This window comes from Carettochelys insculpta, chromosome 1, assembly GCF_033958435.1.
Source record: "Carettochelys insculpta isolate YL-2023 chromosome 1, ASM3395843v1, whole genome shotgun sequence".
NCBI classification, from domain to species: Eukaryota; Metazoa; Chordata; order Testudines; family Carettochelyidae; genus Carettochelys; species Carettochelys insculpta.
The window spans coordinates 203,533,746-203,558,831 of NC_134137.1; the positions used below are offsets into that span (position 1 = coordinate 203,533,746).

General features: G+C 48.6%; 1 protein-coding gene across 3 annotated transcripts in view; it reads right to left on the reverse strand.

Moving 5' to 3' along the window:
• IGSF3 (immunoglobulin superfamily member 3) overlaps nt 1-25,086 on the reverse strand; it is a 185,352-nt gene that overhangs the window by 10,232 nt on the left and 150,034 nt on the right. For all 3 annotated transcript variants that reach the window (XM_074997989.1, XM_074997972.1, XM_074997982.1), the window contains 2 exons: nt 6,104-6,514; nt 2,025-2,432 (listed from right to left, as the gene is read on the reverse strand). In XM_074997989.1, the coding sequence (XP_074854090.1) occupies nt 2,025-2,432; nt 6,104-6,514 (819 nt within the window). The remainder of the gene's footprint in view (nt 1-2,024; nt 2,433-6,103; nt 6,515-25,086) is intronic.

Consider the following 25,086-nt stretch of genomic DNA (forward strand, 5'->3'; position numbering starts at 1 on the left):
GAAGACGTACTCTTAAACCTAATTCAGGGTAGTCCTCCTTCCCCGCTCCACCTCCCACAAACACACACAGTCACAGCTCAAAAGGAGCTGAAGAGATTTCCTTCTATACTTGGGTAAACCATTCCTTTCTGGGCTTCGAAGCAGTATGGGAAGTTTCAACCCAAATGGAGATTTACATATAATCTTAGCTATAGTGTGTGTAATCCACACAGTAATTACCTGGAGACACTGGGATCTTTCTGTTGAAGCCAGCTCAGCTGGAAAAGTTTCCTATGAAAAGATTTCATGGATATGATTTGCACAATCCCTGAGAGCATTTTATTGTTTAGGACACAAATTCTCTCCACATGGGATAATGTCCCTGCTAAAACCTTTCCAGTCTCTGACACTTTCCCAGCTTCACTGCACATCCCCAGGGAGAAGTCCCAATGAAATATGCTGGGGAGTAATGTCAAAAAAAAAAAAAAAAAATTATGACTGTATTCCCAAGTGCTTATATCCAGAAGGGAATATTTATGATCGAGTCTGACTTGTTTTTCCTAGCACAGGCCAGAGAATTTCAAACAGCAATTCCTTCGTCAAGCTCAATAATTTCTGACTGAACTAGAGCAGTTTGTTTAGAAAGACATCCAGTCTGGATTCCCACACTTCAAAAGGATGAAGCCACCATATCCCTTGATAAACTGCTTGATGCGTGTGCGTTTTGCCTAGTTTGAATCTGCCTGACCTTGCTTTCCAGCCATGGGTTCCTGCAGTATGCGAAAGGGTACAGACACACTCTCCCTGCAGAGCAGGCACGGGTCTGGAAAGCCTAAGGGTCTGTGTCCACTGTCACTTTTCTGTATCTGGCCAAGCACACATTTGGCAGCAGCCGGGAACACAGAAACTGCCGTATCAGATCAGACCAGTGGCCCATCCAGCCAGAGCCTGTCTCTGAGAGCAGCCAGCATCAGCTGCTTCAGAAAAAGGTGCAAGAAGCCCCACAAGCGAGCAGTTATGAAATAATCTCCTCCTAGCAGAAATTGCTTCCTAACCCCCTCTTCAGCTAGAGGGCTGGGAGTTTTGTTTCCAGGCTAGACAGCTCACAATCTTGATACGCTTCAGTTTCTCCATATGTAGAATGGCAGTGATCCAGCTTGCTAAACAGCTTGGACAAAAGCTCCAGTCTGAATGCCTGAAGAAGCTTTCAACCCATGTCATTATCTCCCATCAGACGCACATGCAACACCATAAGGCCCTTTAAACAGATCACTAAGTCACACAGGTCACATTTCAAACCAGAACATTGTATTTATTTTTTGTTCAATGCAGAAGTCATTTGCATTATTTAAATGGGAAAAAAATTGGATATAAATTCCATACTCCCCATGCCCTCTTCCCTCCCTTGAACTAGGGTGGTGCTGGTGTTTTAAAAAAAAAAAAAAATCATAGGCTCTCCAGCCACGTCAGGGAGAAAGACAAGCAATCTCCAAATCCTATAGGAGAACATGTGTCTCTGCAGCACCCCTGTGCTCTCCCTCCAGAGTCACACCGGGCCAATGAAGGGACACAAAGACATTAGCTCAGCGCTGCTGCTGCTGCTGCCCGCTCTTGCTGTCCCCAGCTCAGCAGCAGAGTACAGGGTGAGGCAACAGAGCAAAGAAATGAGGAGCGCGCAGGAAATGGGCATGGAAGAGTCATGCGCCTGCCAGTTCTTTCCCTCCCTACCCAGCATGCCCCAATCAAGCCTAAGCTGAGTGACGAACACATGGGCTGGGGGAGACATGGCCCCCTTCTCAGGCTCACTTGGAAGTGAGGAGTGCTTTGAGGTCCCCAGGCGGAAGGTGGCAGATGTGCCCCTGTAACAAGGGCAGGCCATTTCTCACAACGTGGGAGATTTCCGGGGGCTGTGGACGAGAGGCATGGCAAGCTAGACTAGGAGCTTCACAGCCTGGGAGGGAGAGGAAGGGACTCACACTCTCTCTCTTTCTTTCTCCTTCTCCCTCTAACGCAGCCCCGGAGCCGGAGGCACGTGACCCAATTACCTGGCTGTTTCACTGTGACAGTAGTCAGCCCAGAGAGGTCTTCTGCCCGTTTGTACCACTGGTTGCTGGGATCCAAGAGCCACTCCTCCACACGGCAGTCATAGGCCCCACTGTCTCGCACTGTCACGTTCTGGAGGGTGAGCAGGTACAGGCCTGGGGAAGGGCTCTCCAAATGCATCCTATTCCTCAGGCCACTCAGAGTTGCCAGGTCTCCGTACTGCAGCGTGGCCTGGCGGCTCAGCCGCACCACTGCCTCTTTCTCTGGGTGGCCTGATTTCCACACGTACCATTCCACCAAGAGCTGTGAAGCAGGGCTGGTGCGGTTGGTGACAGCGCACTCCAGTGTCACCCACTGGTTCTCCAGAACCGTGAGGTTCTTGTGGGTCTGGTTCACCTGCAGGCAGTTGTCTGGGGGAGGAGGGGGGGGAACAAGAGAGAAGAGAAAGAACTTAGAGCAATGACAGGACTGCAGCCACCACTGTCCTTCCTCAGTCCAATCACATCTAAACCCAGGCTTGCAGCTCCCCAGGGCTCCCTCTTTGCTCTGTGACATACCTAGCAGAATTCTGGGTGTGGTAAGAAAGAGGGAGCTAGGATTCTCACTGGAGCCAAAGGAAGTTAAGTTGAATCCCACTGAAATTCAGTAGAATTTGGACACCTAATTCTTAGGACACTTACTTCGCCAGAGAAATAAATACACAGGCACCAAATCCCCACGGTATGGGGCAGGGGAGGGGTGCAGAGAAGCACTGCAGACACAGAAATCCTTTAAAAGGGGCTGGGGAATCCCAGTGTAAATGATCTGGAGTTGAAGGAGATCGCTCCTGGGGCCACTAGATTGGGGCCCTTCCCTTTCGTTTGCCCTACAACTCAGTTGACATCTCTGCATGCACACATAATGTATGCATCCCAGACTCCCAACAAGCTCCCAGTGAAACCTCTCATAAGGCAGCTGAAAACCAGCCTTTTGTTAAGAGAGATACCTTGTTACTACAGAACAGAAACGGGCACTCACGGGTCTCTTGTAACACTGAGTGGCATCGGGTGTGGGGATTAAAGGCGACAGTGGGTTATAAAACTGCTCCTCCCCCATGACATCTGGGTCCCCGCGTATGTAACACCCCCTGCCCCTTTGCAATCTGTGCTTTTCTGAGCGTTTGTACAGTGATGTGAACAGGTGGGTCGGGTGACCAACCAGGACTCAGGCCATACACTCTGGGGGGTCCGCCGTGTTTCATGGCCTGGGAAAAGAGGCAAGGCAACAGCTGACTTAGAGGCTGGAGACTGGCTGTACAAGGGCCTGCGTCCTGCCTAGGCCCAGAGCACTGAAATGCTGAAGGGCTGATTACTAATCAAGAATTAGGAGCTGAGCCCCATCTCTTATCCTTCTGTAGCCCCACCTCCCATTCGTGCTCTTCCCTCCTCCTACGCCCAACCTAGCAGGTATTCCTCAGCAGCAGTCACCTCCCCAGGCTCTTCAAAGCCAGAGCCCTCTGTTGGGAAAGGCAGGCTCCCTCTCCAGTAGGAGGCCCCAGTAATATGCCTTTGGAGTAAGACATGGCTAGGGGAAGCTGCCAGCCCTGAAAGATTCCCCCCTGCCCCTGATAAACCGTCCCCGTCCCTGCGTATCTGTGGTTCAGGACCACTCTGAGGGAAAGGGGCGGGAGCCTGATTAATTCCATACGTACTTATTACCTCCTTTTCCTATCTTTGCCACTGACATCCTCTGCCATGGAAACCACCAGCAGAGCAGATCTTGCTCTCCCTGGCAGCCAGCTTCCCACCTCATTAAACTCATTACTCATCTCTCTCGTGCAGAGTGCATGGAGCTGAGACACTCACCCGCCGGGATATTGGCACAGAATAAAATTAAACTGGATATGAAAGAGCCCTGCACATGGAGCTCTGCTGGGCACGCACACACGCCTGCTCCCTCTCATTAGGTCACTGGTCATCACACTGGCTGCAAGACAGTCTCAGGCAGAACCCCCCTTTGCTTCCGCAGGAGTTACACTCTTAGGCTAGGTCTACGCTCTGGAAAGATTGACACGCTGGCAGTCAGTGTGCCAGGGTTTGATTTCATGCGCCCTGTGGGGACACACCAAATCAAAGCGTCATAGCACTGCCCTTGACGCCGGTACTCCTGGCAGTCAAAGGCAGCGCTGTAGCTGGACTGTGTATCTAAAATTGATTTTACCTCCTAGCGTAGACCTGGTCTCAGGCTGTATATACACTTGCAGCTGAGTGATCAAAGGTTTGTTGTTTGTGGGTGCTTAACAACTCTTCACCCTTGCCCCCCTCAAAGATAAAAGTTTTACTGCAGCAAGCGCAAGCGTCAACACCGCTTTGCCATCAGGAGCACTCTCCTGCCCACAGAGAGAAAGCCACTCATGGGGCTGGAAGCATTTTGTTGGCAAAAGCGCTGACAAGTAGCATTTCACACACAGTGACTTTTAGCAACACGCCTGCATCAACATAGCCTTGTCACCGCAAGGGGCACCGCACAGACACCCTCGCTTAACACTGACATATAGAAGGGCCATTCTGCACTTGCTAAGCCCAACCTCAGCTTGACCATTTTTGGTTCTCAAGACAAAGCCACAGACAACATAAGGCATCTTCAGTCCTTTCTGCAGAAACATCCACTCCATGAAAGCTGCTGATGCCACCCCACCTCTCCAAATCAATCCTCCACTTTCAACACAGTGAAAATGCTCCATCCACACCTCCCCTTTCATGGCCAATCCCCTTCCACTGTATCCTCACTCAGCCCCCATCCAGCATCCTCTCTCCCTAGCCCTTCAGCCATGCTCCCCCAACAGCATGCTCCATTCTGTTAGTTAATGAATCTATGGCTGAATCAAAACCTAGCGGAGGGGTCAGGGGGTTGGCATGGGCCATACAGGCCATAGACAGCCCAGGACAGGGGAAAATGGAGGCAAGGCAGGTCCAGACTTGTCCCAGGCAACATTCCTGTTCACCCCACTTCCGCATACCTCCCCCATCCCAGCATGGTGCCCCTTATCCAATTTCCTGCAAAACTCCTTCTCCTGGTGCCAGTCCACAAAGGACCATACTGATGCACGTGCATACCCGGAAAGGTAAGTCACACTTTTTCATTCCTTTGCAAGGTTCACATGGGCCCCGCTGTGGGAAGGAGGCAGCATAGTACCCTACACAGAGCTCTTTACCTTCTCCCTTTAGCACAGCCTGAAAGCTCAAGAGGGTGGCAAAACATCTCAGGTGCCTTTCTCATCCCATCGGTTTGGGTCCATTCCTGAACCCGCCGGAGCTTTCCTTGTGCGTGGGAGAGATGGGGAGAACAGCCCAGCAGGACAGGGCACCCATTTGAAGGGAAGCTTTGCAGAGAGACTGACCTGCCTCACTCCCACCTGGCAGCGAGCGCGGAAGAGCCCCGCTTGGTTTGGAAACCAATCAGTTTAGGGAGGAGACAGATATTGCCAATGCAGCTGATACAGATGACAGTAGAGCAGACTCAGGCCGCAAACACAGCACCCAGGCACAAGCTCCTGGGGTCAGCAGGCCAAGCAGCAGTGCCTTTGAGGCTCAGCATGACAGCATAGGGCTGCGACGTTGCACTGACTCTAGCCCAGCATGTACATGAGAGGGACTCCAGGGCTGAAGGAAACAGGTAAAGAACTGATGAGCTGCCCAAGCCAAGGGGGGAATGAATGAGCTTTATGCAGGAACACCTGTGCTGCTCGCTAATCACAAGTCCCCCTGGCCGGAAGGCAGGGACTTACCGGGTTCCAGCACTCTGGCTGGGAACGTGTCACAAGCAGGGGACGTCTGGCAAAATGGGAGGAGAAGCCTGGCTTCCAGTCTGGGGACAAAGACCCTGGCTGTGAAAGGAGGAAGGGGCCCCTGGGCCCAGTGTAGGGTCCAAATTAGCAGGGGAGAGGGAGGAAGGGAAGAGGGAGGAAGGGAAGAGGGATTGAGATCAACTGGGCAAGACTTTAGCACAGAGGAGATTTGACTCAGCTGTAGTTCTTAGGCAAAGCCAACCGCTGGGGAGAGGCTTGGCCAGGCCAATGCCCGGTTGGGGCGGTCTGTGTTACCTGGCTGCTTGACGGTGACCTCAGTTCGCCCAGACACCTCCTCTGCCAGCTTGTACCAGGCATGGTTGGGGCTGAGCAGCCACTCCTCCACATGGCAGTAGTAGCTGCCGCTGTCCCGGACCTCTGCCCGCTGGACAGTAAGGCTGAAGAGCCCCCCTGAGGAGGACCTCTCGAACTGCAGCCTCCCCCGGAGCCCCTCCTCCTCAGCGTAGGTGCCGTATTCGAAAGCAGAGCTGTGGGTGGTCTTCAGGATGAGCTTGCCATCGGCGTCAGAGGGCTTGTGGACGTACCACAGCACAGCAAAGTGGGAGTCTGGGCTGGTCTGTGACTTCACGGAGCAGTTCAGAGGGATGGGCCCATTCTCCACCAGTGTGATGCTCCGCTTTGATTTGCTGACCTGCAGCTTGGTCACTAGGAGGAAAGACAGGGGAAGATGAGCAGCAGCGTGTCAATAATGCAGAAAAAACCAAGCCATGGTTTGGCAATAAAAAAAAAAGATGACACGACCCTCTCCCCACATGCTGTCTCACCCAGTCTGTGATCTGCTTGTGTTAGGCTAAACAGGGCCACTGAGCCAAAGGTATTTAAAGGGACCTGTACTACACTTCTTCTCACAGTCTTCCTTCGCCTCAATGAACTCCTGAATCCAGCTCCCTCCCCCAGAGGTTTGGTTCCTCAGAGATACCTCAGGCCCCTGCCTTAAGCCCTGCTGGTTCCAGGCAACCAGTCCAGCAGGAGATTCACACGCAGCATCTGTTCTCCTGGAACTCCAGGTTCCTCTGTCCCTAGGGCCACACTTGCTAAGTGAATGCCCCCCAGAAAGCCCCCTGCAGATAGGGCGTGTCAGAAAATAACATCCTGCTGCAGCAGCCCATTCATCTCACTGAGCTGAAAAACTTTCAAAGGGCGATGTGGGACCAGATCAATATGGATATTAAAACATGAGCATGTGAGAAAGACACACTCAGCTGGAACGGAAGAGGAGGAAAGCAATTTGGTTAGCGGTAAGCGCCCAGGGCTGAGGGTCAGGAGTTCTGCACCAAGTTCTGCCACATGTTTGCCGTCTGATCTTGGGCAAATCAGAGACTAACTCTCTCAAACCTCCCACTGTGACCTCCACCCTTCAGCTCCCCGGTGGCAGTCAAGGTGACTGCAGTAGTGCCTGCAAGACACAGCACCCACCGCTATTTTAGCCACTGTGTTTAGACCCACTCCAAACAGGGAAACAATGGGTTTAAAAGCTCATGCTGGTGCCCTCTCTGTGCTGAAATATGACGCATGGAGTGACTGGCTTTTTATTGTACGTGTCTGGGCCATATCTACTAAAATGGACCTTAATCCCTGATGGGTGTGTCTGGGAACTACTGTTATACAAACAAAACAGTTCAATGTATTTACCTGTGCATGAAGACCCCAGTACCCTGCCTGCGATTTCAGGGCTGTCTGGGATTTGGTGTGCCCTAGAGCCCACTGAAGTGAGGGGCAGGGTGTGACTAGGCACACAGCTTGGCCCAGGCACCTCTGACACAGTCTGTCTCCCTTCCTCCCCGGTCTAGAGGTCCCACCATAGAACTGCCGACACAGGAAATGCATGGGGATAAAGTAAGCATTGGTTAGGCTGGGAGATGAAGAGGACGGTGAGGGGTGTGAATCCCTTATAACTGTGGGGGTCTGGATATTTCAAGTTCCTGCATGGAGCGCACTAAGGGATCTCATCGCATCGTACGAGCTAAACAGGGTCAGACCCATAAGTACTCACGCACAAGACCTCCAGATGGTATGGGGAGAGAATGTCAATGCTTCTGGCAGGTGGCATCTTTCTTCCTTCTAAGGCAGCACTGGACTGGTCCCCTGGCTTTGCTAACGAACTGCCATCTTTCCAGATCAGATTTATAAATGCTGCTCCTGATGCTTATGAAAAACGGCACTGGCTCTTTAGTGGCCATAAGAGTCAGCATGGTAAATAACCCTGGTACCAAGGTCCAAATCAGGTAATTACAATCGCTACCTACATTGCATCTGCAGTTTGTGCGGCCTAGTGATGCTCTCTAGGTCCTCTCATGCAGAGATGCTGACTCTGTGGCTGGAGCACCCATGGGAAAAAATTAATGGGTGCTCAGCACCCACCAGTAGCCAAACTCCTGCCAGCAGCCCCACTGACTTTCTCCTCCCTCTCCCTTTCCCCCCATGCCAACACCTGTTTCACTGAGTTCAGACACTCTGGGAGGGTGGGGGAAGAGCAGGGATGGGGAGGAAAAAGGTGGGTAAGGGTGGGACAAGGGCAGGAAGAGGCAGAGTGGAGAGGGGGCAGGACCGACCATGGAGTGTGCCTGTATGGTGGGGAGTCCAAGCACCCTCCACCAGCCAGAGCAGAAGCTGACTCTGGAACGGCTATACAGTGTCGCTGTGTACAGTAACGCTGCTGTTGTGTTTCGCTCCAGAAGTGGTGGGATTTTTGTGTTGGGAGAAGGGGTTTGGCGGACAGTTCATTGATGTTTCCAAAGCAGTCTGGGGACAAACGACACCACAGAAATACAGGGCTGGTGTCTGCCATGGTGGATCAAAGGAGTGCTGCAGATTTACGCCAGCAGAGGGTCTGTCCCACCAGGCTTATTTCTTAGGAAGCAACGGGGTCCCCCTCACTGAATTCTACTCTCTCAATGCCCCGGTCAGCCAAGCAGAATGGGTGGGGATTTGCCTGGGGAGAGAAAAGGGCACAGGCAAAGAGAACCCAATGGAAGGAAGAGTCCCCTGTGACAGTGGCGTGCTCCTGCACTGAGAGAACATCTGAAGATATGCATCCTGGTATCACATAAAAGTCCCCCTGGAACCTGTACTGCCTTTGGCTTTAATTAGCACACTAATAAAGACCAGATAACTGTGTTATTGCACATTGGGAGCCAGGTGTGGTGGGGGTGAGGTTTAATTTGGGAATAGCCCCCTGCTTTTCTCTCCTTGGACAGACTTGATGGAGAGGTTTAGGCTCATGCTGCTATGTTTCTCCTAGCTCAATGCACCAAGCAGGTTACCCCAGGACCCTCTGTACCTCTTTGACTCACTCTAGGTGGCAAAATGTTATTTCAAGTCTTCACCAGTCCTCCAGTGCCTGGGATCAAAACCAATAAAAAAGGCAAGCAAATCTCAGCAGCTCTGTTTCTCCCCTTTCAACCCCCTTTCCAACAGTTTATTTTTAATTGGTACGGGATTATTTTCTGCAGCTGTTGCTAAGGAAACCTCAGTTTCTATAGCAACTGTATATGTTAAGTTGCTTGCTTATATCTATTAAAATACACTACACACACACACACACACGCGCTGTGTGTTGTGGGGACATACTGTATCTATATACACACGGCCATGGCGTATACTGTGTCTATATTTAGAAACATGAGAAAAAAAAAAGGTTTTTAAAAATCCCTCCTACTTTTCTTCCCACATTACAGCATTTGAGGGGAAGGGAGCTGGAAGGGCAGAGAAGGGACGTTTTAAAGGCCGGTGCTTCTGGGCAAGAGACCTGCCTTACATGCACCAGATTTATTGCACTGGCGTGGCAAGAGAGCACTTCCAGATCAAAATACACACACACACACACACACACACACGTTACAGAACATCAAGCAACACACACACCTTTGGTGTTACAGCCCAGACTGTAGCTATTCCGGTTCCCTCAGCACTGGTGAGTGTTTCCCAGGGTTTGTCCTCCTTTTAAAACCCCTGACAGAATTAGGGCCTTTTTCCTAGGGCCTTGTTTGACAAAACTGGGACCTTTAGGTCACCACTGGTGCCCAGGACTGCATCTCCATCACTGGCAGCTGTGGTGCAGACGGGGCTCAGGCACTTATACCACCACTTCATCTAAGCTCGTCTAGACAGGCCTCAGAAATGCCTGGAACTGGCTCTTGCAATACGGGCAGGTGGGTGCTGAGATGTGCACCCCAAGGGCCAGACAGCCAGCTCCAGCATCAGGCCTTGGAGAGCTAAGTAGCAGTCTGGTGCCATCCCTGACACAGGAAGAGAAATCCTCTTCCTGACACACTGGGCAGAAAGTGTTGGGGGGCTTTGTTACACTTGTGTTGCCTGGTGAAAAATGGCTCCAATCACTTTCACTCTTATCAGCCGCCACCACCACAGCTGTGCATTAGGCAACTCCTTCAAGGTACTTTTTGCCCCTAAAAAATACTTTTTTTTCCCCCAATGTTTATAGCCTGCAACAGCTGACAAGGGCATCAGAGAAACGGTGGCACAGAGTACTCTGGGGGCCTAGCTTGACCAGCCAGGGGCAAGGAGATTGCTTCAGTACGGATCTGGGCGTTGCCATTTCTCTTGTGGCTTTACAGTTCACCTTTAGGTGCGTCTGTGGCAATGGCAGTTGTACTGACCTGAGATAGTATTCATGTGGTTATAGTGAGACACCAGGGGCCTCAGACACCGCACCCTCCATAGGCCAAACCTGAAAGCCCTTCCTCAGGCCGAACTCCCCATCCCTTCAGCGTGAGATTGGCCTGAACAGAAAGAGAGCAAGGGGCTTGGTTCCACAGTTCTAAACTGATGCGCTTTACCCGGGGCTATTCTGGGGCACAAGGGGGCTGTTGTACTGCACTGCAAAACTCCACAGGTAGTGTGTGCAGCCATGTGGGGAGACACAATTACATCATATTCATTGCTAAGCTGTCAAGAGAGCAAAGCTCTCTTAATAGCTCTCAGAACATCTGCTTGGTGAGCCCTGGGAAACAGGTGTGTGTTCTGGTGAAGATATTGTACAGATGAATTGCAAACCATAATCCAGTCTCTGATCTGTCTCGGGGATTCCCTGGAGGCAGGAGGAGAGTAAGGAAGATGGCAACTTCATGCACTGTTACTGGCTGTTGATACAACATCAACACATCATTTACACTGGCAATGAGACCATTTTAAATCAATTGGTTGTGTTGTTAAATCTGGTTCTGTCAGCATAGACCCTGCAGAATGTGTGAAGTGTGTGTTAAATTGACTTTCTGCAGCTGTGTCTGCCAAACCCAAGCCTCTTAGCCCTGAGGTGGAATACCAGTGCTATTTAACAGCATAAAGCAGCACCTCACACATACGGAGATAACCTGATAACTGTACCCAGATGACCCTGCAGAGGGAATTCAAGGAGGTTAAATTATCCAAGTTGCAATTTGGCCATGAGGCCGGGGCTTGACACTCCCCTTGTTGGGAAGAATGTGGCAGAGGAACTTTGATAGCCACAAGAGGTCAGCATTTCTCATGGCTCAGTCAGGACACGCAGCTCTGGCCACACAATGTCTTTAGATTATGTCCATGCTGGGGCATTGCTTTAGCATCACCTCACAAGGCGGAGCATCATCTACTGAGTCACCAGCACAACTTCCAGAAGCGCCCTGTGCTTTCTGTGGAAGTCTCCCATCTTGGGACGGCATGACCGGGCCTGACCCTCCGGCTCTCACACAAAACAACATGGCTGCAGACGTACAGAGCATACACACCTCAGAACTGGAAATCTTTCCCTTTTCAACTGAAGCCTCTACACAATGGACATAAACACAACTCTACACCAGGCATGTGCATTGCCGGAGGTAACGAGTCTCGTAATTATAGCAGGGGAGGTTGGAGAAAGGACACCGCTGGCAGCTTTTTCTTCAACATTTAACTGAGTTGTTGTGTTGGTTCAGTCATTTAATTTTCTCTGCCTTGCTTTCCTTGCCCACCTTTGTAAAACACTTTGGAATCGGCAGCTTAAAGGTGCTTCATACAGGTGATTGTATAGTAGCTGCCAGGAAAAATCAACACCAGAGTCCCACTGTGGATAGACAGGAGGCTTTGCTCATCTATCAAAAATTCTAGGAACCAAAATAATTAACGGAGCTGAAAATGCTGCCCGCAGAGCGTTTCTTTTAAAGAGGGGTGGAGGGAAAGTCAGCTAAGAAACGTAGAGCTTGTGAGCCTCCTGAATTTTCTGGAAATGCAAGTCCTGCCAAGGGCACCCCAGTGAGTTCCTGGGAACAGCAGTCATTTGTGCAGCAAAGGGAGAGGAGTCAGGAGCTGCCTTGTCCCATTATAAAGATTGGCGCCGTTGAGGAGAGCTTCTGTAGAGATAGTCGCTCACCTAAGAGAGAACTTATGAAATATTACAAAGTTTCCCACCAACTGCCATAGCTGTAAAAGTCTTTGATAGACTGTGGCTGTTTTGATGAGAGAGGGCAGAAGTGGAACCAAAATTAGAGGGCTTGTGCACATGATGTTGATAAAAAGTTGATCCACCGATGAGAGAGTGATTGCATGAACTCTCAGCTGATGCCCCACAGAGTCACGATTTACTTCTTGCAGATGGAATGTTTTAGGAGCTGTCGGCCTGCCAGGCTAGTGGGTCCTAAAGGATGATTTACAGACTGTGGACTGCTGGAAAGGATGGGAAGAAAAACTGGCTGTGACCTGCCTCCTGATAAGGTTCTCTGGCTCGGGGACAGGACAAACTGGGCCAGCTCCACAGGAAGACTGCCACCCAAGACCAATGGATCAGTTCCCGCAGCAGGGGGTTCCCTCAACTTCAGCACCATCCTGAGCAGTTGCACAGGTGCTGTGTGTCATCCCAGGGGAGTCTTGTAGGGTAGGCGGAGCCTCTTGCCTGAAGGAAGCCCCACTACCACCCTCTCTAGCACCAGACAGCCTCCAATACTGCAGACAGGCACTCCCACTCCAATCCACCTACAAGGACAGTTCACTGAGCTCTTGCCTGGGACTCAAGAGCCGTGGGCTCAGTTCCCTGCTCAGACACAAGCTCGGGCCGCATCTCTCCCACGTCTCTGTACCTAACGGGACATCCCTACATGGGGAGGCCTCGGGTACTATGGTAGTGGGATCCAAAGTACCACCCTACGGGAGTTCCCGAATGACGGGTGGGTAAGGAGGATTTAAGTGCATTGAATCAGCTGGCAGGGAAGAAGACACTTAAGAACTGATAAGGGAGAAGCATAGAGAAGGAAATGACAATGGAAGAGGTGGTCACCTTAGGGTGTTTACAGGGCAAGGATGGGGCCAGGAAACAAGAGAGGGTTCTCCAAGGCTTTATACATTAAAAAATCACAAGGAAGCAGAGACAGAGACTTCCACGCAAGGGCCATCTCCCCAGAGATGCCAAGAACATGGCAACACAGCTCCTGCTACTGTTATTCTCTTTTAATAGAACACAATTCCTGCTGAAACTGCATTAGCAAGGCTGCAAATTGCGTTAGCCAACATGGGCGGCTGGCTGGTGCAATGAGAGCAACAGAAGAGGAAATAGCATTAGGCTTTGCCTGCCATTATTACTGCTGTTATTAACTTGTCACTTTGCCGTAGTGTTCCTATAACAATGAATTATTGCCTGCAAGCAGGACGACATGATTGAATTACTGGGGAGAACAGCTCCATGGAAAGGTAAGAAGGCCTCTTTCCTGAGGATCTTTTAGCTGCTGCCTATCCTGTAGTCCCACATATAGAAGATGTGGACAGAAGAGTGACTGAAGAAAGCCGACTGGCCATTCAGGCTCCAAGCAGTGCTACTTTCAGAACCATTCTCCTTGGTGCACAGGTGTTGCTTTAGCAAGTTTAGTGTCTGCTGTATTACACACGGATATCTGTGACCTTCACTACAGGGCAACAATGATTTTTTTTTCCTTTTTAATTCCAGTTGGTGCACAGACAATGGACATACCCGGAACCTGATCCTAAGAGGCTCCAAATACCCACAGTTCCTCTTGGTATAACATCAAAGGCTCCTGCAGAAGCCCCCTATCTCCCAGTACACAATGAACCTCAGGCACAAAGATGAGGAACAAACAAGTGTGATGTGACGGGGTACAGAGTCAGAGAAAGAGTTGTTCTGTGTCCACCTCACCGCACGGCTGCCTAGAGCCTTCCTCACAGTCCTTCCTGCCTCACCTGTTACTGATTTCAGGAAACCGCACACATGCCTTTGCCTCCGCCCTGAGGTATACACGATATTTAAAAGGATTAGATATCTGGAGCCCCTGAGGTCACCTTTTGTCTAATCAGAGATGGATCTGTTCCCTTTCCCGCAATAGAAAGAGACCTCTGTTGATTCACTGATACGCCTTACTATTGCGTTTTTCACCATCCTACCTGGGTCTTCCCTCTCCTTGGTTGGCATTGGGACAGGCACCCTCCAGACTGTGCTCCAACAGAGGAACACCCGCTCTATCATTGGACTAGCAACAGCCCTATTTTCACCTAGTGCTATCCCAGTTTCCTCTGTAGGTTTTATGAGGTCCTTCTCTATAACCACAGCTGGATCAAGCTTGGATGGGCCCCAGGAGGTCTCATTCACTTTACCTCTAACATTTCTTAACCTTCAAGTTCACAGTGCTTCTCCCCACAACACTATTGTTTATGCTGCATATCCAGGAATATCTGTGAGCCGCAAGGGCAGCACAGGTGTGGCATTCCCATAACCACGGGGAAGACTCCCTGGACTGAACAGACAGGCAGTGATCCAGCCCACTCACCTGAGAGAGAATTAATAATGCACAGAGATATACAACACCACCTGCGTACGAGTAGCATGCTCCTGCACTCCGCAAACCTTGATTTCTGCCCAACACAGCCAGCACCAGCCATGTACTTCTGTCCATATGTGCAAAGCTCACCTAAAACCACAGCAAAGCCCCACCTGCCTAAGTATCGACACCAGCATTGGCAATTTTCCAAAAGGCAACTGATTCCCATTATATTCAGTGCAGCGACATTTTGGGCAAGAGCAGTTTAAACTCCCATGTTTCTCAATCAGTGCTGCAAAGGGTCTGCACGCTGACTATATGCTCTCCCTGCCTCTCCAAAACCCAGCTGCTCCTGGAAGAATCCAGCTGAATCAGTGCCATGCTAACTCCGGCTAGTTCCTTGTATGGAGTGGGGTTGTCACATTCAGCTGCGCAGACCTTTGAAAGCAGTCACAAATTGGGAGAAAGGCTCATTATTTGTATTCCAGGATCCGTCTCCAATACCCATTTCATTACCAGCTCACATCCCTTGGAGTCCTGCACTGTCTTGGACCATCTTCCCGGTCACAGAAAGTTTGCTGAAATGCCCTCCAGAGCCCATAAGCATCAGTCTTGAGTCACGCAGAGGACTATACTCAAGGGCTACAGAAGGCCCTCTTCACAGATCAAAGCAGAACATAAGAACATAAGAACATAAGAACGGCCATACTGGGTCAGACCAAAGGTCCATCAAGCCCAGCATCCCATCTGCCGACGGTGGCCAATGCCAGGTGCCCCAGAGAAGGAGAACAGAAGACAATGATCAAGTGATTTATCTCCTGCCATCCATCTCCTGCCCTTGTTATGAAGGCTAGGGCACCATACTTTATCCCTGGCTAATAGCCATTTATGGACCTAACCTGCAAAAATTTATCAAGCTCTTTTTTAAACCCTAATAGAGTCCTGGCCTTCACAGCCTCCTCAGGCAAGGAGTTCCACAGGTTGACTGTGCGCTGTGTGAAGAAAAATTTCCTTTTATTAGTTTTGAACCTACTACCCATCAATTTCATTTGGTGTCCCCTAGTTCTTGTATTATGGGAAAAGGTAAATAATTTTTCTATATTCACTTTCTCCACACCATTCATGATTTTATATACCTCTATCATATCGCCCCTCAATCGCCTTTTTTCCAAACTGAAAAGTCCCAGTCTCTCTAGCCTCTCCCCATATGGGACCCTTTCCAAGCCCCTAATCATCTTAGTCGCCCTTTTCTGAACCTTTTCTAATGCCAATATATCTTTTTTGAGGTGAGGAGACCACATCTGCACGCAGTACTCGAGATGTGGGCGTACCATAGTTTTATATAGGGGAAGTATGATATCTTTTGTCTTATTATCGATCCCTTTTTTAATAATTCCTAACATCCTATTTGCCTTACTAACTGCCGCTGCACACTGCGTGGATGTCTTCAGAGAACTATCCACTATAACTCCAAGATCCGTTTCCTGATCTGTCGTAGCTAAATTTGACCCCATCATGTAGTACGTGTAATTTGGGTTATTTTTTCCAACATGCATTACCTTACACTTACCCACATTAAATTTCATTTGCCATTTTGCTGCCCAATCACTCAGTTTGCTGAGATCTTTTTGTAGTTCTTCACAATCCCTTTTGCTTTTGACTGTCCTGAACAACTTGGTGTCATCTGCAAACTTTGCCACCTCACTGCTTACCTCATTTTCTAGCAGAAAGTGCTGCCCTTGCAGGGGTGACTGACAGCAGGTTTCAGCCAAAGGTTCATCAAGCCTCCATTTAATGGCTGACCTGCTACCTTCCCCTAGCAATCAGGGATGCGACACCACAGCAGCCCCGCCTCTGGCGAATGATGCGAGAGATCCCCCGTGCTGCACCTGAAGGCTTGCAGTATCAGCTATAAGAAGAACATCTATGATGAGGATTTCTCTCCCAGTAGGAAACGGTTTAAGGCCCACAACTCTTTTCACACAGGTCACTGAACAGCTATCACACGGCAACAACTTTGAGCCACTGCCTGGGGAATAGGATTCCAAGCACAAGCTGTATCTGCCATAAGACAGTAATATATTCACCGATCGCTTATAAATTAAAATACGGGGCTGGAAAAGCTGCAAGAGAGAATCTGTAGCAAGCAGCAGACACAGGAGGTAAAACTCATATACTGAACAGCTTAATCAATGCCACAACAGAAAGGCTTCAAATAAACAGCACTGGCACAAAAGGGAAAACATTTAATTAAACTCTGCACAAAAAGCAAATTACATGCACCACTGCCACAAAGCTGCCTATTCCATTTTGAAGATAGTTAATTAATGGACACAGGCTACAAAACACGCCTGCAAAGTTTGCACACACGCAGACCAGGTAAACGACTACCTGATGTGTGTGTAGTGATTTGATTTGATATATAATTCAGAAACTCCTTTTGAAAATGTGGCTTTACGTGGCTTGTGGAGGAATGGACCATAAAAGCTGGAATGTTGGTGACGGACAGAGAACTCACCTTTCCATAATTAAGAGACCAATTTACCATTACAGAAATAGCTTAGGTGCTGAGAGATCTAGGGTTACAGCAATAGCCCACATGCAGCTACGCTGCTTTAACATAGGTACTTATATTCATAGAAGTGTTCACCCCTGTTGGCATAGGTAATCCAACTTCTCACGATGCAGTAGCTGGGCTGATAGAAGAATTCTTCCAGCTGTCTACTTGCTTCCATGCTAGGGGCTATCTTGATCTCACTAGGACGCTCAGGTTGTAAAATTTTTCACACCCGAGTGACGTAGTGAGATTCATCTCATTTTTGAGTGTAGATCAGGCCTAGGAGGCTTCAGTTTCCACGCCCAATCAGAATGCAGGGTTTCTTATACTGCCATCAAAGTATGCTTTCTTGATTTTTGCTGTCTTGCAAAATCATTTTGTCAGGCATCTGCAACATGTAACACAACACTATAAATATATAAAACTTACCACAATACATTTTTCAAGAAACTGTCACCCTAAACAGTGACATAGGGACAAACCAAAGGCCTAAGGAATCACTTATCTTGCTTTCTTGCAGTACATTTTTAAATGGGTACCTAAAAGTAGGCTTCTAGATTAAATTTTATTCACTTAGACATGGATTTGGAAGCCTAAATAGATGCCTGTTGGGACAGATTAACAATATTCTGGCTTAACCCTATGGATTTAGGAACTTTACTGAACAGGAGTTAATGCCATTATCTCCATCGAATTACAAAGGCAATTGTGTGTATGTTATTGTGAAAGCATATGGAATGCCTCTAGGAGGCTAACTAATGCAATCTCTGGAAAGCATGAGAAATTTCAAAGAACTGTTTAGGACAATCCGTGTGACGTGTGAAATGCAAATTTTCCCTCCAACAGCCTTTTCAAGCAATAGCTTGGAATGAGCATCCCTACTCACTGCTCTCCTTCCAAACAAAAAAAAAAAGTTTAAGTGCCTGCTCCTGCAAATTCCAAAGAAAAAATTCACCCAAAATGTATAGAAAGGAACTAAACTGCTCATGGGGGTGCTAGCTCTGAGCTGAGGATATGAACTTGTGACTACAAAAGAGACCCCTAAGGAGAAAGGGAGACGGGGGGCACAGTGGAGCCAACAGCCAGCACGGGGCTGGGACAAGGTGGGAGGGGGGCCCAGCTCCACACACCTGGAAGGTGCAGGGCCAAGGGCAATTATCCCTTAGTGCACTCAGATGGTGGCGCTGCCCCCCGCCCCACTCAGCCATGCAAAGCAGCACAGCAGTGCAGCCATGGAAGTTCTCAGGGGCCCTGGAGCAACTGCCCCCTTCATCCTGCCTGTTTACAGGCCTGCCTAGGAGGGCAGGACTCACCTGCCAAAGCCAACAGGAGACAGCTGGGGGAATCCCTAGTAAATTGATTAGCATGTATGCAGATTCTCTTAATGTTTTAAAATGTGCTTTATCGGTAATGCTTATAGCTTAAAAATGTATAAACCTGCATAGGAAGTATTGTGTAGTAACTGACGACTGTGACAAATGTCCTGTTAACTGGTTCTGAAGAGAAAGGCAAAGCAGGCTACTTAGCTAATCTGACTTTGCTCGTGAATTCACACCATATAATCCCGGGCATCCTGGAAATACTCTGGTCAGATGCATGCCTCCATCCAAGAGAAGCAACAGTCCAGAGAGCCAGAAACTAGAGAGGGCTGCCCTTGCTCGAGTACAGAGAGGGAATATAGGTGCAGTCATCCTGACCTGTGACACCTTTTTAAAAAATTGGATCAAGTGGTACAACCAACCTGAGCAAAAATCCAGCTGGTCTAGCATCAGACCTCTCCCTGACTGACGCGAGATGCTTCAGCAGAAAGTAAAATCAGCTCTTTACACTTCAAAATGAACCAAATGTCCTGGATTAGCTTTAAAAGGAAAATTTAAATAATTTGTTTTGTTCAGCACAGCAGTATTAAAGTTCACAGGGTAGAAGGACCTTGCTACTGGGAAAACCGCAAACTCCTTACTTTATTTCAACAATTTTCCTTCCAATTGCTACGGCTGCGCCTTGCATGGCAGGTGGCTGTCTGACTGAAGAGTAAAGCCACCTGCAACACTGCCAACTACACAAGCCCAGTAGAAAACATTGTGAACCCATGTGTTAAAATCAGTGTTCAGGCAGGCTGGAGAGTCATGTCACAATGCCAGGAGGTTCAGCACGGACCTGAAGCAAAGGGTGAAAAGTAAACGGACCATCTGTGCTGAGGAATAAAAGGGACGAACATTCAATGTGGCACAGTGATTTTAGAAAAGCAATTGCATTGCATACAGAGGGGCAGCATATTAAAACAAGGGAAAGAGCTCCTTTCTTTTTACTCAGCACTGTTAGATAACAGCTGGCGTATCCTGTATGGCTTGGGAGTGGAAAACTTGTAGCCTCGTGTTTAAAGCAAATGTCCAGGACTTAGGACTCTCACCTTCTATTCCCTTTTCTGCCATAGCCTAAATGGATGACACCTGGACAAATCATCACTTCTGTGGCTCAGTTTCCCCTGTGGTAAAATGGATGTGAATTTTACCTAACAGCAGATGGAGAGCTCTAAGGACTTATGCCTGTGGAAAAGCTTTGAAGATGGACAGTGCCAAGTATTTCATGCACAATAATTTAGCAATGACATGGCTGTTGAGCGGGCAGAAACAAGGATGATAAGGCATGGAGAGGTAAGAAACACAAGAAGAAGAACTGAATATACACAGCCTTTGACGAAAGAGGCTACAGGGAGATATGATTTTGGTTCTGTATGTACATGTGGTGAACAGGAGGGAGAAAACCTAGGCTTTAGATAACAAATCAGAAGAAAACAGAAGTTGGAGATAAGTTGTAGATGAAGGGGTAGAACCCAAAGCCCCAAGAAATCCTTAAATCTTAGTCAGACAAGCACCAGACGAATTAGCAACCTACAATAAGCCAAGGAGGACATGGACTTAAGTGACCTAGAATAGGCGCTTTCTAGCTCTGCTTCATTCACAAGATATCCCAGATGCTTCCCAGACATTAAAAGACAAAATTTTGGCTCTTGGATTCCTAATGTGTTTTTCAGACTCTCACTAAATCCTGGCAACCCCACACGCTATTACTGTTACCAATAACTTTATTAGACCTGTCTCAGAGAGGTAGCTGTGTTAGTCTGTATCTGGCTCTTACATGACCTCTTTTATAATTATTTCTCAAAGTATTCTGCAAAGGAGATACATCATTATCCCCATTTTACAGATGGAGAAATGGATTAAGACAGAGACTGCCTACAACATCCAGAAGTCCAGAGGCAGGAAGTGAACAAGGTCTTCCGAGTTCCAGGCCGATGCCCTAGAGGCTTGAATACACTGCCTCCACAACATCTAGAGGCAGGAGTGAGCCAGATTTGGGCCTGTATCTATAAACACAAATGAAGTCTGTGGACTGTTGCATGTCCTACCAGCAACATCTGCAGAAGAGGGAGAGCAAAGAACACAAAGGGCTCAACAGGTAAATGGTAGACAAAGCCAGAACAGCAGAGATACACAGGAAACAGGACTGGATGCATCATTGTGGTGAAAGAGCGCTGGAGTCAGGACTGGATGCATCATTGTGGTGAAAGAGCGCTGGAGTCCGAGGCCCAGGAGAAGAGATGTGTGGAGACAGGAGTGAGGCAGAGCAGGGAATACACCTGCATGAGCACCATGGGAAGTAGCTGCCCGTGAGTAAATCTGAAGGCTTGGAGGGTATCTCTGTGGCAGAGGATGGGGGATTTAGGGCGGGTGGGGGAATCCCTCTTGTACTGTTAACAGTGAACACGAGGCTTTTGTTCCCTTAGGAACAGGTTGTGATAGAGGTCAGCCCTGGCTTGCACAGAGGCTTAACCACTTAACTTTGGCTGTTAAGTGTGAAGGGCACAGAGAAGCAGTAGCTCTGCAGCAGGTTTTCACTCCGGTGATTGAGGGGAACAAGCAAAGCCCTGAGAACCCAGCAGAGAGAAGGCCGTTCTGCATCACTGTTGCAGCCACCATTAATCAGCTCCCTTCCAGTGTGTAGGCTCCTGGCATCCAGAAAGAGGGGCCTGCTCAAGCACGCTTAACCCTTTCACCACTGACGCACATGCACTGCTGCATGAAGCTTTTCAGAATAAAGGAATTAAAACTGTACAGGGCAAAAATCGGTTTAAGATGAAAACAGCAGCAGGTGGACACAACGGTATCTGGTCTTGATGTCAGTTCTGGGAAAGGGCTTGAGATTACACCTCATTACTCATTGCACTGAACTGTGAAGTTGTTCCACTGCACAAAGTCCCGAAGACAGCGACTTTAAAAGGAATATCCACACAGACTAAAGCCCACGTCGTCCCCGCGGGTCGTACTCGATGGCAAATGAGACCTCAGTGTGGCAGCATGTCTACTGGTTGCTACACAGCTCCAGAGCAGCAGTTTGGCAACTGTGGGGCTGCTTAATGAAAATAATTTCAAAGGTCCTCAAGCATTAAAGCGACACTCAAGGTACAGGGACCGTATCAACCGACTGGGAGGAGTTCCCTCCGTTTCCTGCCCACCTCTGTGAAGCGCTCACGATGTGGAGGACTGGACAATCATTTTGCCTCTAAGCCTCACTATTCCCATTGGTAAGGCAGGGACTGTGTTCATCTATCACACAGGGATGGGGTGAGGGGACGCTTAGTTATCTTAGTAATGGCCCGGCTTTGAGAACCACTGGTGCAACACGTATGCACAGGGAAAGACAGGGGATCATGTGCCCTCTCCCACATTTCTGCCTTCTGTTTAGCACGGAGGTTTTCAAAACTGTGGGAGGTGCCATCCTGGGGGAGGAGGAGAAGGGCGCAGCCTAGAACTTGAAAACCATCACCTCCTGCCAGGAGCGGGTGGATCTGAAGCTGGTAGGAGCTGCCCAGATCTGTGGCTCTCTGCACTGTGAGAGCCAGGGCACTGGCTGGAGGCCCAGCAACCCTCCCTGCCTTGCTCCCCAAGCCTTAGCTCAGCGTTGTATTCCAATGCACTCTTGCCTCTTCCCCCCAAAGGAGACTGGTGCTGGGTGGGCAGGGTACCACCAGAGGTGGTTCCTGCCTGTACAGCCTGACTGCTGCAAGTGGCTCCCCAAAGGCATTTGCTTGCTGCTGCCCTACTGCTCCTGGCACTGTCGCTGCGCTTCATGACGGGGGTGCACTTCAAGTTAAGAATTTTACGTTTTGCTTAAATGATTCATTTTAGCTGAAGAACTGAGAGAGACTTATACTGTGGAAAGTTACAGTATTTAAACTGGACAATCTATTTCGTATTTAAAAATAACTGGCTACTTAAACTGAAATTGTCATCGCAATGGTTTTAATGACAGCTGTAGATGCTTACAGCCATTGATATGTATTGATAAAATAGAAGCATCTTGCTCATTGATCTCAGATGACCTGTGATGAGCTATTCACAGAAATACAGAATCATAGAATCCTAGGGCTGGAAGGGACCTCAGGAGGTCATCCAGTCCAACCCCCTGCCTGAAGCAGGATTAGCCCCAACTAAGTAACCCCAGCCAGGACTTTGTCAAGTTGGGACTTAAAAACCTCTAGGGATGGAGATTCCACCACCTCTCTAGGTGAAGCATTCCAGTGCTTCACCACCCGCCTGGTGAAATACTTTGTCCTAGTATCTACTTTACACCCTTCTGTCAGTAACTTCAAACCATTGCTCCCTCTTCTGCCATCCATCGCTACTGAGACCAGCCTCTCTCCATTCACTTTAGAGCAACCCCCCGCCACCCCTTCAGGAAGTTAAAGGCCCCTCAATCTTCTGCAAACTAAATAACCCCAAATCCCTCAATCTCTCCTCATAGGTTATGGGCTCCCTGATTTTCAATCAATCATTTTCATTGGCCTCTGCTGAACCCGCTCCAATGCATTTACATCCTTTCTACGCTGGGGGGTCCAGAACTGGACGCAACACTCCATATGTGGCCTCATCAGTGCTGAGTAGAGGGGAATAACAACTTCTCTAAATCTGCTGGAAATCTGTCTCCTAATGCACCCCAATATGCCATTAGCCTTCTTGGCTATAAGTGCACACTGTTGACTCATATCCAGCCTCTCATCCACTGTAATCCCCAGGTCCTTTTTTGCTGTACTGCTACTTAGCCAGTCAGTCTCCAGCCTGTAATAATGCTTGAGATTCTTCCGTCCCAAGTGCAGGACTCTGCATTTGTCCATGCTGAACCTCGTCAGATTTCTTTTGGAACAATCCTCCAATTTATCTAGGTCACTCTGGACCCTATCCCTACCCTCCAATGTATCCACCTCTCCCCCAGCTTAATTTCATCCACAAATTTGCTGAGGATGCAATCCAGTCCCTCATCCAGGTCATTAATAATGATGTTGAACAATACTGGCCCTAGAACCCATCCCTGGGGCACCCCACTTGCAACTGACCGCTAACCCGACATAGAGCCATTGATCACTACCTGTTGGGCCCAACCCTTTAGCCAGCTTTATATCCATTTTACAGTACATCTATCTAATCCATACTTCCTTAACTTACGGGTAAGAATGTTGTGGGAGACCGTATCAAAAGCTTTACTAAAGTCAAGGTATATCACTTTCATTGACTTCCCCACTTCCACACAGTCAGTTACCACATCATAGAAGCTAATCAGATTGGTCAGGCATGATTTACCCCTCGGTGAATCCATGTTGACTACTCTTGATCACTTTCCCCTCTTCCAAGTGCTCCCAAATGGATTCCTTGAGGATTCCCTCCATGATTTCTCTGGGGACTGAGGTAAGGCTGACTGGTCTATAGTTCCCTGGATTGTCCTTTCATTTTTTTAAAGATGGGCACTACATTTGCCTTTTTCCAATCATCCGGGACCTCTCCTGATCTCCACGAGTTTTCAAAGATCGCAGCCAAAGGCTCTGCAATGATATCTGCAAATTCCTTCAGTACCCTTGGATGCATTAAATCTGGACCAATGGATTTGTGTGTGTCTACTTTTTCTAAGTAGCTCTTAACCTGTTCTTTTCCCATTGAGGGCCGCCCACCTCCTTCCCACGCTGTATTGCCTAGTGCCGTAGTCTGGGAGCTGACTTTGTCAGTGAAGACTGAGGCAAAAAAGCACTTCAGCCTTTCCTACATCATGTCACAAGGTTACCTCCCTCAGCCAGTAACAGTCCTACACCCTGCCTGATAACCTTCTTGTTGTTAACATGCCTGTAAAAACCCTCCTTGTTGCCCTTCACATTCCTTGCTAGCTGCAGTTCTAATTGTGCTTTCGCTTTTCTGATTACTCCCTGGCATTCTCCAGCCATATATTTATACTCCTTCTTAGTCATCTGTCCAAGTTTCCACTTCTTATACACATCCCTTTTGAGTTTGAGCTCACCAAGGATTTCCCTGGTAAGCCAAGTTGGTTGCCTACCATATCTGCTTTTCTTACTGCACATCGGGACGATTTGTTCCTGTGCCTCCATGTGAAGTTCAAGGATGAGAATGAAGCTTGTTATCAAGCTAATTACTATTTCTTGTTTGATTGCTGGGTACAAAAAGTCATACAAGCCACCTCACCCCCTCAAACAAACGAGTGTTCCGTGTAAGCTGAGCAGTTGGGTAACCGCCTAGGAGAGATTCAGGTACCACCCAACTGATCAGCAGAGCGCACACAACCTTTGACAACTGGCAGCACATTTCTATTGTGCTGTACATCTGCACGTACTTTGGTACATATAAAATTTATTTCACACTGGATGAAAAAAAATTAGAGGGAACATTGAACATTAGACACCCAGAAGGGCACGCTGTAGAAAGGCAAAATATCAGTTCAGTAGCAGTGCTGAAGTATTCAGTCCCTACCTCAGGACTCCTTGCTGAGACAAAGCACAGCTCATCTCTGGGAAGCATGTTCTTAGAGTACCATTAATGGACTACCTTCCCTTTTCTTTAGTTCAGCTGAACAGCCTCCCTACCCAT